The sequence below is a fragment of the Gymnoscopelus microlampas genome (genome assembly GCF_963454915.1).
Source record: "Gymnoscopelus microlampas genome assembly, chromosome: 11".
NCBI classification, from domain to species: domain Eukaryota; kingdom Metazoa; phylum Chordata; class Actinopteri; order Myctophiformes; family Myctophidae; genus Gymnoscopelus; species Gymnoscopelus microlampas.
The window spans coordinates 13469153-13486682 of record NC_139948.1 but is presented as its reverse complement, the minus strand read 5'-3'; the positions used below and the strand labels follow the sequence as shown (position 1 = coordinate 13486682).

At 44.0% G+C, this 17530-nt stretch overlaps 2 protein-coding genes across 2 annotated transcripts; both read left to right on the top strand.

Annotated features, from left to right (window-relative positions):
• Positions 1 to 914: 914 nt before the first annotated feature.
• Positions 915 to 15936, top strand: LOC311054610 (chaperone Ric-8A; the record flags this gene model as incomplete). Its single annotated transcript, XM_084070617.1, has 14 exons — positions 915 to 964; positions 1309 to 1400; positions 2445 to 2492; positions 2845 to 2862; positions 3656 to 3751; positions 3937 to 4499; positions 5655 to 5790; positions 5942 to 6130; positions 6647 to 6741; positions 7256 to 7406; positions 8594 to 8689; positions 8967 to 9111; positions 14784 to 15057; positions 15780 to 15936. Exons 2-14 carry the CDS (start codon positions 1311 to 1313, stop codon positions 15934 to 15936), a joined length of 2058 nt encoding a protein of 685 aa, XP_083926743.1. The 5' UTR covers positions 915 to 964; positions 1309 to 1310.
• Positions 10425 to 13343, top strand: LOC311055224 (insulin-degrading enzyme-like; the record flags this gene model as incomplete). Its single annotated transcript, XM_084071345.1, has 1 exon — positions 10425 to 13343. One exon carries the CDS (start codon positions 10425 to 10427, stop codon positions 13341 to 13343), a length of 2919 nt encoding a protein of 972 aa, XP_083927471.1.
• Positions 15937 to 17530: the final 1594 nt, after the last annotated feature.

Below are 17530 nucleotides of genomic sequence, written 5' to 3'. Positions count from 1 at the left end.
TCTACATTCAGGTATAATGGGTACATATTATATCATGTTCTAGATGGGATGAAGAAATCAGTTTTCTGTTTTGTAAATTATTATTATTATTATTATTATTATTATTATTATTATTATTATTATTATTATTAGGGTATTATTATTTTATTATTACAATTGTATTTAGCCAAAAACTACAACAAATAAAAATGTGTTTTTGGTACATTTAACATTTAGCGACTCCCTAGTGAAGTGGTCTGAGTAAAGTAAGGAACCACTAGCCTTGTTAGCCAAGTCTGGAATTCAGAATTTACTTGAGTAAAAGTGCAAAGGTATTGGTATCCAAATAAAGTACCAAAAGTATAAAGTACTCATGATGCGTAATGTCCCATTTCACAAGTTTTCAAAAATGTGTATCCACAAGTTTCCTAGGGCATGGTGGGCATCACTTCCTGTCAATTTGATCCCTGAAACCTGATCAAATCGACAGGAAGTGATGCCCACCATGCCTTAGGAAACTTGTGGATATAGGGCTGAAGTGGGTAATGTATGTTTTGTAAATGTAATAATAATCAAAATCTACAAAGTAGCCTAACTAGTAACTAAAGTTTTCAAATAATTGTAGTGGAGTAAAAGTACTATATTTGGCTCTGAGATATAGTGGAGTAGAAGTAAAAGTACTGGAAATTGGAAATACTCCAGTAAAGTAAAAATGCCTCAAATTTGTACTTAAGTACAGTACTTGAGTAAATGTACTTAGCTACTTTACACCACTGGTGGTGTGCAGCACAGAATGCATGAAAGGGCGGGCTTCACCCAGTGTAAATCCAAGGCTTAGCAGACAGTGACGCAGGAGGAGGAGTGTAGTTAAAGAGAGAGGGGCAACTAGACTACTGATCTATTCCATTAGTGAGCATCTTATAGTTTGGGGGAAGTGAGGCCAATAAGAAGCAGCAACCAGTGTCACCCATTCATCATACACCAGGTCAGTGAATGATGATTGCAACTTGCAATAGTATTTCATTACAATACAACAAATGTGTTGTCCTTTTTAAGTTTAATATCTGAGCAAGGGTTGTTAGTTGTTTAATTAACATTTTTACATTTTAGACATTTAGCTGATGCTCTCATACCAAGAGCGACCTTTAGACAAGAATAGAAAAGGCTTCACCTTTTTTGATATTTAGGATTTAGGATCATAGTAGGCCTATACTCAGATTATATTCCTGCTAGAAAGACAAAAGAGAGGTGCAATGGCTTAGGGACCAGAGTTAAGAAACAGATAGGGTAGAATGTTAGTTTGTTAGTTAGTTGTGATTTTTCTTTCAGGCATGGGACTGGACTTGGAGAGAATCATTCAGTACATTGAGAAGGGAGAGCAGGACCGTGTCCAGGTGGAACTGGACAGATACAATACCCAGGTGACTGTCTGCTCTATTGGTTCTTGTGATATTTTACTAGTGAAAACTAGTAAAATATTTCAGGTTCTGTATTTGTTTCCATATGCTACGGCTCAGTTTCAGATAAGGTTCTCAGTACTGTACCCAGTGTTGCAATGCTGAATTGGAACGTGGTTGCACTCTATTTCAATGACGTGACGCGCACGTCGCTTAACACCTACACTACATGTCACACAATGGACAATTGATATGCATCTAAGCTCATTCCTATGTTAATCCACCTGGTGTGAGTCGGGAGCCTGTGTACACATTGTTGAGGTGTGAATTTAAAGTCGTTTTAAATCTATTCGTGTGCCTGCGCGTGCTCCTGGTCAAATAGGATCCTGCACGGCGTGCAAGGCCGTCCCATGAGCAATGCAACCCTGACTGTACCTATATTTGGGCCCTGCTCAGGAGGCAGTACTAACTCAGAGTTCTCGGAACCTAAAACTTACTTTAAAAATGTCTCAAAAATAGCCGATCTGCAAGCTCACAAAGCGCCGCGATGCGACATTATGAGCTTGCAGATCGGCTATTTTCTGCAGAACCGGTTCTGGTTATAATGGAAACCAGGAGAACTTCATGGGTTCTGTAAAGTTTCATAGTCAAAAAGAGCCATATGATGACTCCTACAATTTGTAACTGTGACTCATTTGTTCACCTCTTCCTCACACCTCTGCATGACCTACAAGGGGTTCATTCGTATCCAACACTTGGCTGAACCAGGGTTCGAACCAATTCGTTAAACCCAGCACCACACCTCAACCACACACGTTTACATGCACAAAGATGCTGTATCACTATTGGGCTCTTTTTCTTTATTTGGGAATTGGCATTACAGAAAAATGCATTTTACATTGCAGTGCTGTGCTTTTCCATTCAGTCCACATTTCTATATCCTTGCATAATTATAATTATTTTCCCTGTGAAGTACATTTACTGTAGTTTATCTGTGTGTGAAATTTACAACTGCAGTTGAACGCACATAAAGTTTGACTTGAATTGAGTGTTGCCTTTCTCCGACAGTATGCCGAGTGCTTCTTTTTCAATGTCGAGGAGCAGGAGAGGCGAAAGGTCAGGCATCAAACAAAACACTTGTTAGATCCAGCAATTTGTCCTCATCACTGCATGCGTCTGAGATCCATTGACCCTGATCCTCTTGCCCTCTGTCAGCCTGGACAACAAAGGCTTAGATTAACCTTCTAAATAGACTTAAAGCCTGCTTATCCGCCCTCCACTCATCTCCACCCTCCTCTCCCTCCTCCCTCCCTCTCATTTTTTTTTGTGTGTAATATTTAGCATTCCTCCATCCGTTTTACATTACAACATCTGCTGTCTTCAACGCTTGTTTAAAGTCATTCATGTGTTGGTTGTTCTTATGCCTCTGCATGCCTTCCAACACTGTCCATGGACTACATGACTGCAGCAACGAGAACTGGAAGAGGTAATATTTGATCATCGTTGATCCGTGGAAAGCTGTCTGAGTACGCATGCGTTTTTTCAGCCACATTGTGCCGCATGCTCGTACACACGCTGACACCCGGGAACTGTCCAATACTATCACATCCTTCCACTGTGCTGTCTTCTACCACTCTGCAGGTCCACTGTACGGATTTAAATCCTATATGTACTTTCTGGACCGGGGTACCCATGTGTCTGTACTTGGTCCCCTCCTTTTTCCCTCTACTACTCCAAATCTGTTCAAGGAAAATATCAGATCAGATCTTGCCTATTTTTGCCAAATGTTCACCTACTGTATATAGCTTGAGGATCAGAATAGAACAGGGCGCCACTTCTCCATTGAACTCAACCGCCATGTTCTTTTCTGTCGCCTTAGTACTTTGAATAGAGTCCATGTCCTTGTTAGTGAGATGCCCAGAATAGGGGCGCTACGGTTCATAATATGGTTGAGTGGTTTGCTCAAGGGCACCTCGGTAGCAGATAGTGCTTCTCGTTCATTTTCTTACCCACGTTTCCCAGCAGAAATGGGAGCTGATAAATTCAAAATCACGCGCATGCATGCATGTACAGTATCAGTGCGTTTCAAAACTGATTGCACAACGATTACTTATGCATGTTACAAAGCTGATTGCATATTGTGTGACTCAGCCAGCTCACTGTGTTAAGCACCAGCCCTCAGGTCTAGCTGCCATCCAGTTGTATTCAACTGTTATAAGCCTTCTTTGAAGTTGTTTCTTTTTTCTCCCCATCAGTAAAATCTTATTTCCATTCTCTAGTTCAGGAAGAACAAAGTGAGGATGTATGTTCCTGGCTCCGACTCAGACAGCTATGATGATGAGGAGGAGAAGGAGTCTGATCTCATACTTCGAAAGGTAGATTTTTGTGTGTGTGCGCATGCGTGCGTGCGTGCGTGCGTGTGTAAAGTGCATGAACACTTTGGTTCCTTATCTTTAACATTTTGTGTGCTTTTGCAGTTTGTAGTTATTTTCTCTCCTTAAATGTCTTCCTCATCTTCTCTTTCCTGCATGCCTGTCCTGTGATCATTCTATTTTGCCAGATAATGGCGGCGGCGTTGCTGCAGTTCATCCGTAGGCGCCTGCAGCCATGTGTGCTGCGGGTGTGCCTGTGCACGCTGCGCATCCTCTCCCGAGACCGGTACGCCCTGGAGCCCCTGGTCACCGATGACGCCCTCCTCACCCTGGCTCACCTGGGCGGCATCAGCTCCCTCCCTGCACCCCAGCGCCAGATTGAAGAGGATGACGAAGAGGGTGAAGGCAGCTGCATGTACCTGCACAGTCAGACATCCAGAAATGGGCCAAGGGTTTGCGAGGTGGTCGTGGTGGATAACGAAAACCCTGTCAGCGATGCGGCAGCTAGCGGCGGTCATAGCTCTCTTGCCACGTCGACCTCAGGTGATTACCAAAGCTGTAGCCGGAGAGGTGAAGGAACTCATGGTGGGGTAGGCCTACTGTCTCGTGGGAAGAAGGACGCAAGAGAGGAAAGGAGGGAGGAGGAGGAGAAAGAAGAGGATGGGGAGGTGTGTAGAAAGGAGGCCATGAAGACCTTGTGCAACGTCATCTACAACAGCCACAGGGCACAAGAGAGGGCGAGCACCCTGAGGTGAGCAGACTGAACACAGAGAAACCCCAGATTGCACCAACACGCTTTGCAAAGGCAGATTGTGTGTTCTTTCTGCACCTTTATTGCCTGAGCAAAGAGCACAGCACACAGATCGTATTCACTAATTGATTCATGCAAACGAGCTTGGAAGCGCAAACACGCTACTGAGGTGAGCTCTGTGACATCAAAGAGCACTCTCAGCACCAACTACATTATGAGTCACCAGCTGAAAGGGAACATTTAAATATGTCTCCAAATGTGTCCACCAGAGTGTGCTGAAAACACGCTGAAAACAATCCTTGCCCTAAACAAAATGCCAGTACATGTACTGTAGGTGGCATGATAGGTGTGAACTGCAGGGAGCTGTCCAAGGTGCTAGATTGATGGCATGCTAGGTGAGGTGTCAACTGCAGAGAGCTGTCCAAGGTGCAGGATAAATAATACGACACATAATAGTCATTGGCTGCAGGCAGTTTATTAGATTGAGCTAGATTGAGCTAGACAGCTTTGCACTGAACTTCTTTTTTGGATAATGTATTATTTATCTGTAATTAGTATAAGTGTTCGTATGAGAAGTGCTAAACAACACAAATAAGATGCAATACATTTCAAGCTTGCCCTGCTCTCCTGATAATTACACCAGCAAAGCAGTTCATTGTTCTTCATGACTATTGGGGGACGATCAACAAATCCTTTAATGTCTTACATTATAGGCTGAAGTATGAACACACTGAAACTAACCTATTGGTGGACAATATTTTCAGTTTGAAAATAAAATAAATGGCGGTGAGACCAACCCACATTTTGTTGAAAGAAGTGTTAGGAGAAATTATAGATTATAGACCTCTGTGACTTGCAACAATAATAGTTGCCATTACTGTGGTCACTGGGGTCACACACCACCTAAACTGTGTTTATTTGCGCAGCATTGGTTTGAAGAGTGGAAGCTACAAGTATTGATGGATCATGTGCAATTAATATTTTCATGGCCTAATCTAGAACTATGAATTACATGTTATCACCTAACAATATTTATCCTGTGTGTCCGAGTGGTTGAGAAAATCTATATTAAAGTGTCAGCATCCTCTCTCCCCATGTTTTCTGCGCTCTGATCCCATCCTCATCTCTCCCTCTCATCTTCACCATCTACATCAGGTTCCTTCCTGGTCTGATTGAGAGACTGAAGCTGGGGATTGAGAGCAGGGTGACATCCACTGGGCAGTTTTATGAACTGCGGCTGCTTTTCTTACTGACGGCTCTGAGGCCAGAGCTCAGACAACAACTACAGCAGGTACAAAGACAGATTAGTGCTGTAATTTCACTGCCAGGCCATTCCTTTGCTCAGATATTTCATCAATTTCCCACAGACAATAATCCAGGCTATTCACCTTAATCTCCTCAAATGCTTCCCTTCTCTCCTGCCCTCCTCTCTCGTTTCACAGGACAGGGGTGTGTCTATGCTGACCTCAGTCCTGGAGCAGTGCCTGGATGCACGATGGGGCGAAGGCTACGAGGTGCTCACTGACCAAGAGGCTCCATCTATCTCTAAGGAGGTGACACAGCGTGCTATTGAAATCCTCAAAACACTCTTCACCATCACCTCCAGGGTTCACAGGCAGGAGCCAGATGAGGTGAGGCAGGCCACTGGTGCTGAAAAGCTGCTGAATGCTGAAAAGCTAGGATCACGGTTGGATTTGTTAGGGGGATGGGGGGGGGGGTACATTTTTATACAATTTACAAATTAAAAGTAGAGGTGGCACATGTTTGGTTGATACAGGAGACAGTTTTTCACTGTCTTAAGTAAAAGCCATAATTAGTGAAAGGATGTAAAGCACAGATGTATTCAATAACAAGATGCAGACTTGTTGTTATCAACCAATACCCTATCAAGACAATATCTGTTCTGTTTTTTATTTATTTAAGGAAGCAAATAAAACAAGTGCACTAGACACGCATAAGTCGTACATTCTTAGTTCATATTGCCGTCTCTACTGGACTGTGTCCTTTTCCCTCTTTGGGTTAGGGTCTTCTCCCTGTCCCTGTCTTTTCAAAGATCAACATAACTAGAACAAAATTAACATCTTCTGTTTAGTATTTGTGAGAGAACAGCGAGACTGTGGTCTATCTCTCTACTCCGTTCTCTCCAGGAGGAGGCAGCACAATTTCGCCAGCTAGTGGCTGTCCTGCGCCATTGTCTGCAGCTGTCTTGTGATGGAGAAGACCTCTCCGATGACTTCAAGGGGTCAGTGGCACACAACACTTTTGATTTGAGTTGTGTGGTAGACCTGCTCTTGTACACAGTTCAATCCTCAGTGTTAACTGTTAATCTATCCATTTGTAACTCAGAGAGATAAATGAACACTGAGGATTTTACTATGTATATCGGCTGCCAGCCAACTGCTGGCATATATACCAGTGTTAATTTTGTCGACTAAAACTATGACTTTCAATGACGAAATAAAAACTACCTATGATTGATGACTAAAACAATGACAGACAATGAAATATATTGACAATTTCATTAACAAACAAAAAACTGAAAATGTTAGCGAGGGACTAGTGGACTGAAAATTAAGTCGACTAAAACCATACTAAAACATTTCAGATGACTAAAACTAAATGGATTTTTTAAATTCAAAAGACTATGATCAATCAAAATCTGATGTCAAAATGAACACTACCCACCAGCTTGAGGTGATGTTGACTTGATGTTTAACCCCCCCTCCACCACCATCCATCCTGCTGTCTCCCCACAGTCACACGGTGAACATGTTGTCGGTAGTGCCCCTGATGTGTCTGGATGTCCTGGTGTCTGTCCGTCTGCCCGACGGCTGCCGGGAGTGGGAGGGAGTCAACATGGACTTTGTACACACCATGCTGCTCTTTATGGAGAGACGTCTGGACAGGGTCAGTTTCTGTCTGCTGTCTTGTGCAGTGATTCTCAAACTTCTTCATGTCAAGGACCAAATTGACACTTGTTAGCCCGCGGACCCCCATTTGACAAGATATGCCAAGGACGAGAGAAGATTTGTACTGCTCTAGCAGTGATTTTCAACCATTTTAATTTCAAGGATCCCCCAGTTTGACATGCATTTTTTTAGGCTACGGACCCCCATTTAATGGCATTTCTATCTCTGGGACCCCAATTTATTTTGTAAAATCAATGTTAATTTAACTCTGAGAGTGTACAAATGGAATGGTTCCATTTGTACACTCTCAGAGTTACAGACCAATAAGGGTCCATTTGGTTACTAACTATTTATCATTAATCTGGGGACCCCCTGGAACTACTTCAAGGACCCCTGGTCTGGTGGCCTGGGTGTAGCTATAACAGGTGGTTGTCAAACTTTAAATTTCACGCACCTCCCCATAACAAAAAAAATCGTTGGGATGAATTGCGAAAATAATTCTACAAGCTCACAACTTGACATAATGCATTAGGAGCTTGTAGATCTGCTACTTTTAAAGTTTGGGATTTCTTTTATTTTTCTTTGAAAGCGTATTATGACGTGCCCAAAATAGGGTTGCCAGGTTGAAAGTGGTTAATTCAATAATTTATTCAATAATTCATAATAAATAATAATTTATATTTTGTCTTGACTTGAGTCAAAGTATAGATACTACTGGTCAAATATTACTCCATTACACCTGAAGGTTGCTCAGTCATAATGTTTACTTGAGCTACAGTACTGGACTACTTGCTTTTAATACTTAATTATCCAAAAGTGCATTTTCCTTTTAATATGAACACATTGCTGCTGTACAGTATATTGTTTGTTTTCACAGTGCATTTACAGAACCTTGTAACTCTGAAACCATCTAGTAATGAATGCACTTGATACCAGACCCACTAAAGCTACACAAAGCCTAAAGAAACACTATAATAATGTCAGCATAGAAATGCAATCAAATTGACAAAAAGGACAGCCATTGTCATTCTTTATTTAAATACAGTACAATCACCTTGTGAGCTTGATAGCTAGATCTGCTATTTTCAGCGAATGTTCCTCACAGAATAGGGACACTAGGCTTCCAGGGGTTAAGTACAGTACTCAAATAAATGTACTTTGTTACTCTGCCTACCTCTTATAAAGGGTCAGAAGCTGAAAGAGAAATTGATCCCAGTGCTTAACCTGATGACTGAGAGCTGCCGTGCACACAGGGAGACACGCCACTACCTACGTCAACAGGTACTTCTCATCACTTCAAGTTCTGACCACTTCCTTTTCTAGACATAGAGGTGGTGAAATGAGTACATGAGCGGTTTGACTCTGTGTTTTGCTATTAGCTCTATGACAACATAAAAGTATGGCTTATCTGTGATCAATGAAACTTGCCTTAAAATAAATTCAAGGAGGCCGCTGCCAATGACGACAAACTCCATCTCTTTGGTACTTAAGACAAACCAACTATTCTATTTCTGATCCTCCTCCTCTCCACCTCCCCACCACTACACCTTTTCTACAGATCCTGCCCCCACTGCGTGACGTGGCTCTCAGGCCTGAGCAGGGGGCCACGCTGAGGGGCCGCTTGGTCCGTCTGATGACCCACGTGGACACAGAGGTCAAGCACTGTGCTGCTGAGCTGCTCTTTGTGCTCTGCAAAGAGAATGGTACGGCTGTGCACTACATAGTGTATACTGTCTGCATACTGTTCATACTGTTCACTGCATACTGTTAATACTGTTCACTGCACACTGTGTACTGCATACTGTTCACTGGCACTGCATCTGAGACATGTTCACGATACATCTTAAAGTCTGAACACAGCATGCTAATACTTCATGCCACAGGGGTTGGCAATTGGACCATTTTGCTCATGTCTTCCTGATAGTTTCAAAGTGGACCATTCAAAAACGGGGTCCAATAGTGGCGTGACTTCCCTGTGCAATCTGTAGCTACGGATAGGAGGTTAGATATCTCTGCTGTCCGGCCGCAATCAGCTCCAACAACTCCAAAATGCGAATTTTTCAGGAAATTAAAAAACAAAATATTATATATTATTATTATTATATTATCACCACTTTCCCCAAATCCATCTCAAGTGGAGTTAGGAGTTTTGTCCGAACAGCTGACGCCTGACAATAGCTCCAATCGCAGCGGAGGGAGAGGTTTCAAATGGGGGCTTGCTCTCCTCATTAAACACTTCATAGATTTTAGAAATAGAATTACTTGTTTTCATAACATTAGCGTCAGTGCTAAGTTTGATAAACAGGTACACTACATAGTTTTAACGGACTGCGGGGGGGAAACCCTGCGTTGTTACAGCACTACGGTCATGATCGTAGACCCACAGTTACCCGAGTGCTCTGCTCCAAGGACGACTTGAGAGACCTGTCCAGTAGGCCAGAGTACTCGGGTAACTGTGGGTCTACTGACCCTACGTGTGTACTGTCCAATGGTCCGGCTCATTCCCTGTTAGTGCCTTTGTTATATAGTAAGATTTCTATAAGATACTATTTCCTTTCCTTAAAAAGGTTTCTCATGGCATCCATGTCTGATGCCATGGACTTCTTGGGCAATACTTGTGCAAGACTCACATCATCTCAAACATATTTGGGCATCTCTATATTTGGGGCAAGACTAACATGGAACTCCATGTTTGGGCATGACTGACATCATAGTGATAACATAGTGATGAAGCAAGTGTCAAGAACCCAGCTTAAATGGACTGTATTTATATAAAACGTTAAGACCCTGCAGAGTTTGTGGGCACCCAATGATCAATAGATCAATCAAGAGATTGTGAAACAAATGCTTAACTTGGAAAAATAACACATTCATCTTTATAGTACATAATATTAATAATATTAATTAACAATATATGTACTATTGCATTGGAATTGTATGTACATTTTCCAGATATCTTAATTCAGGGCATCGAGGAATACGTACTAAACAGTCTAGTGTTGTCTTGCCCCTCAGAATGACCGACCCAGCTGTAGTAAATAGGGTGGTGAGTGACATTATTCACTCTCCTGAGGACAAGCGTCTATACAGAGGCCTTGAGTTCACCAACGGATTAAAGGCTGTGCTGATCAGTGACCCAACCACAGACAAATCAGCAGCAGCACTGGATGTACATGTAGGTTCATTGTCGGACCCTGCGAACATCTCCGGCCTGGCCCACTTCTGTGAGCATATGCTGTTCCTTGGCACCGAGAAGTACCCCAAGGAAAATGAATACAGTCAGTTCCTCAGCGAGCACGGAGGCAGCTCCAATGCCTTCACCAGTGGAGAACACACCAACTACTACTTTGATGTGTCCCATGAGCACTTGCAAGGAGCCCTGGATAGGTTTGCCCAGTTTTTCTTGTGCCCGCTGTTCGATGAGAGCTGTAAGGACCGGGAGGTGAACGCTGTGGACTCCGAGCATGAGAAGAACTTAATGAATGATGCCTGGAGGTTGATACAGTTAGAGAAGGCCACTGGCAATCCTGACCACCCCTTTAGTAAATTTGGAACAGGTAACAAATCGACCCTTGAATCAATGCCTTCTAAAGATGGCATTGACATGCGCCAGGAGCTGCTGAACTTTCACTCCACATTCTACTCCTCCAACATAATGGGACTCTGCGTGTTAGGAAGAGAGTCACTTGACGAGTTGACCTCCATGGCGGTTGGTCTGTTTGGAAAGGTGGAGAACAAGAACGTGCCTATACCAGAATTTCCTGAGCATCCCTTCCAGGAGAAACATCTCAGACAATTCTACAAAGTGGTGCCTATCAAAGACATCAGGAACCTGTCTGTGACCTTCCCCATCCCAGACCTGCAGAAGTACTACAAATCTAACCCAGGGCACTATTTAGGACATCTGATCGGTCACGAGGGCCCAGGGAGTCTGCTGTCTGAGCTCAAAGCCAAAGGTTGGGTGAACACACTGTTTGGAGGACAAAAAGAAGGAGCGAGAGGATTCATGTTCTTCAGCATCAATGTGGATTTAACTGAGGAGGGGCTCTTGCACGTAGAGGACATCATCTTCCACATGTTCCAGTACATCCAGAAACTGCACACTGAGGGACCTCAGGAGTGGGTCTTTCAGGAGTGCAAGGATTTAAACAAAGTGGCCTTCAGGTTCAAGGACAAAGAGCAGCGGCCCGACAGCTACACTTCCAAAGTGGCTGGTTATACGCACTACTACCCTCTGGAGGAGATTCTGGCGGCGGAGTATCTTTTGGAGGACTTCAAACCTAATCTTATAGAGATGGTGCTGGATAAGCTGACACCAGAGCATATCAGAGTGGTGGTGGTGTCAAAGTCGTTTGAAGGGCAGACAGACAGGATTGAAAAGTGGTATGGCACACAGTACAAACAGGAGGCCATCTCTGATGAGGTCATCCAGAAATGGGCAAACGCCAACCTCAACGACAAGTTCAAGTTACCTATGAAGAACGAGTTCATTCCCAATAAATTTGAGATCTACCCTCTGGAGAAAGACTCCCCAGCCTTCCCCACTTTAATCAAGGACACTGCCATGAGCAAGGTGTGGTTCAAACAGGATGACAAGTTCTTCTTGCCCAAGGCTTGTTTAAAATTTGAGTTCTTCAGCCCGTTTGTGTATGTGGACCCCTTGCATTTTAACATGGCATATTTATACCTGGAGCTCCTCAAGGACTCCCTCAACGAATATGCATATGCAGCTGAGCTAGCTGGCTTGAACTATGACCTCCGAATTACCTTCTATGGGATGTTTCTGTCTGTGAAGGGCTACAATGACAAGCAACACATCCTTCTGAAGAAAATAATTGAGAAGATGACCAGTTTTGAGATTGACGCAAATCGTTTTGACATCATCAAGGAAGCGTACATGCGCTCTCTGAATAACTTCAGGGCAGAGCAGCCTCACCAGCACGCCATATACTACCTCCACCTGCTAATGACTGAGGTTGCTTGGACCAAAGATGAGCTCAGAGGCACTCTGGATGATGTCACTCTCCCACGCCTCAAGGTCTTCATAGCTCAGCTGTTGTCACGATTGCATATTGAAGCCCTTCTCCATGGCAACATAACCAAGGAGTGTGCTCTTGGCATTATACAGATGCTGGAGAACACTCTTATTGAGCACGCTCACACCAAACCCCTCCTCCCCAGCGAGCTGATTCGCTACAGGCAAGTGCAGGTGCCGGACAGTGGCTGGTACGTGTACCAGCAGAGGAACGAGGTGCACAACAACTGTGGCATTGAAATCTACTACCAGATGGGCATGGAGACCACTCACGAGAACATGGTGCTGGAGTTATTCTGCCAGATCATCTCTGAGCCATGCTTCAATATACTGCGCACCAAAGAACAGCTGGGCTACTTAGTGTTCAGTGGGCCCCGCAGGGCCAATCGAGTCCAGGGCCTCCGCTTCATCATCCAGTCAGAGAAGGCTCCACACTACCTGGAGAGCCGCGTGGAGGCCTTCCTTCACACCATGGAGACGTCCATAGAGGAGATGAGCGAGGAGACTTTCCAGAAGCACATCCAGGCTCTGGCTGTCCACCGTTTGGACAAGCCCAAGAAGTTGTCTGCAGAGTGCGCAACATACTGGGCGGAGATAACGTCACAGCAGTATAATTTCGACAGAGATAACATTGAGGTGTCCTATCTGAAAACTCTGACAAAAGAAAAACTAATGTTTTTCTATAGAGAACTGCTGGCAGTAGATGCCCCCAAGAGACACAAAGTGTCTGTGCATGTTCTCTCTAAGGAGATGGATTCTTGCCCCATTGTGGGCGAGTTCCCTACCCAGAATGATGTCGACCTGGCTCCAGCCCCGTCCCTGCCGCAGCCTACTTTAGTGCAGGACATGACTGAGTTCAAGAGGAGTCTGCCTCTCTTTCCCCTGGCAAAGCGCACCTAAACTTCCTTGCTGCCAATCTGTGAAAAACTGGCTATTTTCAGCTATTTAACAGCTATTTTCAGTGAAGTGATTTGGTGCAGAGGGGAACAAAGGAGGGGGCCACATACAGAACCCCCGAGGGGGACCTGCGTCAACAACGTATTTAGGGTTTAAGTGGTTAAGGACATTTTATGTCCTTAAACCTTTTTTTTTTTTGCATTTTAGTAAAATCAATCATTGTCTCAGGGGTTACCATACAGTTTGTTTGCTCTTAACTTCTATTGTTTGAAAAAATAAACCTTTATTAATCAAAAAAGAAAACAAGATTGGGTCCAATAACAGCGTGTCTTCATGTGGATCTCGGACTTCTTGTGCTCCATGATGACCCTCTAACAGTGATGACACGGCTTGGCTCTGAAAGAGAGGCTAGCAGAAGATGCAGCCTTGAGCAGTCGATAGGCTACTGTGGTAACACCATCATATATTTATATAATATAACACCGAAACACACAAACACCGAAAAAACACACAGGAAAAAAAGAAAAAGGATAGAACATCGGGCCATCAGTTTGCGAGATTACAGACGGACCGCTAGACGGCTAGCCGCCTATAAGATTTGCGTGCCTAACAACGGAAATTTCGTAGGCGCCATTGCAGACAGTACATCCATGTGCATTTGCTATTGTATGCCCACAACTTGCTGGCCGGTGCAGTGGGGAAAAGCACCAAAGTCTGTCTACCCTCATATACATGCTGCAAACTAACCAATTCAGACCATTCCTTTTGCATTTTTATTGCAATTCAATGCTCATCCTACACCTGACAAGTTGCCTTTTACCATAATTCTCACTGTGAAGTCTAGCAAAACCCAACTTGATTCACTGCCCCAAATACCCCAGAGTATCACTTAACATTTTTAAAGTTCCAAAGTTCAAACTTTGACATTATGTTTTCAAGCTGACAATCAACAGCCAAATCCTTAAAGGCCCAGCTGCTGCTTGATAAATATTACATATAACATTTTCTTTCTTTGCAAAAGTGCGACAAAGTAAGTATTCTGTTCTTATATTAGTATTATTAGTCTGTATCGTCAACCTTTTTTTTCCCCCAATTTTGTGATTTGCCAATTCCCTCCCATGCGTATAGTTCCTGTCACTGCCAACCCTGTATGTTTTGGGAGGGTGTAGACAACGGCATGTCTCCTCCGATACCCATGGAACTAGCTGCTTCTTCTCACCTGACAATAAGGAGTTTCACCTGGAGGGTGTGATGTAATGCGTGCTCGCCGGCTTGTATTTGTCGGCGCGCCCGGGCAAGCCGGAGGCACCGTGTAGGAATCGAACACCATCTCCACAGTGGTGGGCAAGAAGTCTACCCCTGTGCCACTCGGACGCGCCATAATCTGTTTTGTCCTGCTCATAATGTCATGTAGTCGTCTAACAACATTTGTGTCCCCGCCAGTGAGACGCTTCATCAAGTACACAGGGTACGGCAACGCTGCAGGCTTGCTGGCCGCTCGGGGACTTCTGGTCGGTGGCTGCAGGGTGGACAACCGCAATCAGTACTCCAGTGACTCCGACTCGGATACGGAGGAGTACCGTGAGGCCAAGGATAGGATCAACCTGGTGACCGGGCGTGTGGAGGAGGAGCAGCCTGACCCCATGGAGGGCATGACGGACGAAGAGAAGGAGCTCGAGGCGCGACACCTCATGGACATGTTCAACAGGCTCTCCAGGTGCGCATGTCTTTTCTTTAGACGCAAACATCCCAAGAATAAGATTGAATGGCCTCTGGATACTATTTCCTCGCTATTACAAGGGGCTGTATATGGTTATATAGAGCTCAGATTTAAGGCTAGGGTTAGACATAGGTTCAAGATTAGGTTATGGGTAATTGGCCACCAAATGGGGAGAAAACACCATGAATGAATATTTGTGAAACAACACAAATCTTGTATGGGGGGTCCCTGGCACAAAATATTTTCAGACAGGGTCCGCGGCCAAATGCATTTTAATTTGTGGGCCCTTGACATAAGAAAGTTTAAGAACCACTGATCTATGATGTATCATTCTATAACATATAACTCAATGTATGGGCAAGGTTTCAGCCCGATCCGACTGTCTGTCATTCACTTCCATCATGAAATGAAAGAATATTTAAAAATACATGAATTGAGGTTCCTACTTGGTTCCTACTGATTGGACCAGTGGTCACAGCATCACACAGACAGATACAGAATCACAGAACTATTTCTGTGAGTCTGCCATGCTGTCAAAAAGGTTAGGTTGAATTTCTAGGTCCCCCAGGTTGATATGGTTTAGGCCACGGACGCCCATTTGATACCATATTTTATCCCTGGGATCTCTGGCATTTCAAATACAAAAAGGAGGAAAATCGTATCACAATAATTACAAATCCATTAATTGTCAGTTCCTTTTCTTTCTCTCCCTCCTACAGCAACAGGATCATTCAGGCGGTGGGAGTGATGGAGGATGGGAGGCTAGCGCCCCTGTGTGGCCAGATGAGAGGCTGCACCCTGCAAGAGGAGGAAGAGGAGGAAGATGATGACGAAGAGGAGGAGTGGTGGGAGAGTGTGGATGACATGGATCAGTAGTATGGGAGGGAGGTGAAGAAAACACAGGGCTACATATGTGGGGAGGAGGAGGAGGGGAGAGGAGAGAAGAAAGAGGGAAGGAGAGGAGGAAAGAACTAGAATGTTGTCGCTGTGGGTGGAAACCTTGTATGTCCAAAACTGTTTGTTTTTTATTTTTTTATTCTTTTAAGTAAAATAGTGAAAGTAGCCGATCTACAAGCTTGCACATTGTGAGCTTGTAGATCTGCTATTTTCACTACCTTTGTGCGACACTCTTGTATGATATGAAGTAGGGCACTCATTTACAAAAAAGAACACATTTGAAAAGTTGAAATATGGAGATACAAGGTTTCTGCCCGACAGCAAGGAAGGAGATGAAAGGTAAAAGGCGAGGCGGAAACCTGAAAGTGAGTCAGACAGACGGCAGAGCACCAACCAACAAACACTCGAAGAGAGAAGACAGATTTATATGTCCTTGTAAGACCTACAGTATAGGCTGTGTTGCACGCTGAAAATAGCCAATCTCAAAACTCACAAGCTTGTAGATCGGCTATTTCCGGCACGTGACACTGTTGTACGGCGGATTATAAATGAACCCTAACAGAGAGAAAGACAGGGTGGATGGTTGGTCATTTATATCCATTCTTACCTATAGCACGCTTTATTGTTTTGTTGCTAACAAGTGGCTACGACTTTAACCTCTGTACATTAAGCATAAACTGTATAGGAGTCTGGAACTGCCCCACCACACACATAGGGTCTAAATAGCCTACCTACATACTCTCTATTTCTATTCAACCACATGGTTCTCAATGTCAGGTACAGGGACCACCAGGGGTCCAAATGGACGCAGGTTACGGGTCTGTAACTCTGAGAGTGTACAAATGCACTCGTAAAGGGTCCATTTGGTTCCATTTGTACACTTTCACAGGTTAAATGAACATTGAGGATTTTACGGTGTAGAATGGGGTCCCGGAAACTAAAAGAAAGGGGTCCGAGGCCTAATGCATATGAAACAGGGGGGTCCTTGAAGTTCAAATGGAAGAAGCACTGTATTAAAGCAAAGCCCTCAGCAACAAGGCAGACTCTGCACCACAGTAGAAGTAAGAGGCAGCCAGCAACAGTGAGGAAAAAGGGGGAGAAAAATGGGCACAGGTTGTACTATTTTCCTGCTCACCATGGCAACCGTAACATTTCTCCCCTACTCTTTATTTTCCAGAGAACCCGCCTGCTTCTAAGCATGAATAAATACCACCACTTACCTTTAAGTGTACGTTGTGATTGCTTCAAGGAGAGGTGTGCGTGTGTGTGCGTGTGTGTGCGTGTGTGCGCGTGTGTGCGTGTGTGTGTGTGTGTGTGTGTGTGTGCGTGCGTGCGTGTGTGTGTGTAAGGGGGTGGGGTACTCTATACCTTCTCTGATCCTTTATTTCTTTGCTCTTGAACAAAGTCTGTCATGTTTTCATGAAAGGCTCTTAGATTTGTCCTCCACTTCTTTGTGTGGAGTCTGAATGCATTTATGAAATGACATTTGAAAAACATTGGGGGGGATTAAAAAAAAACATTTGATCCTATTTGTACAAATGAACCTTCACAGGTGCTTGATAAAATGGATCTA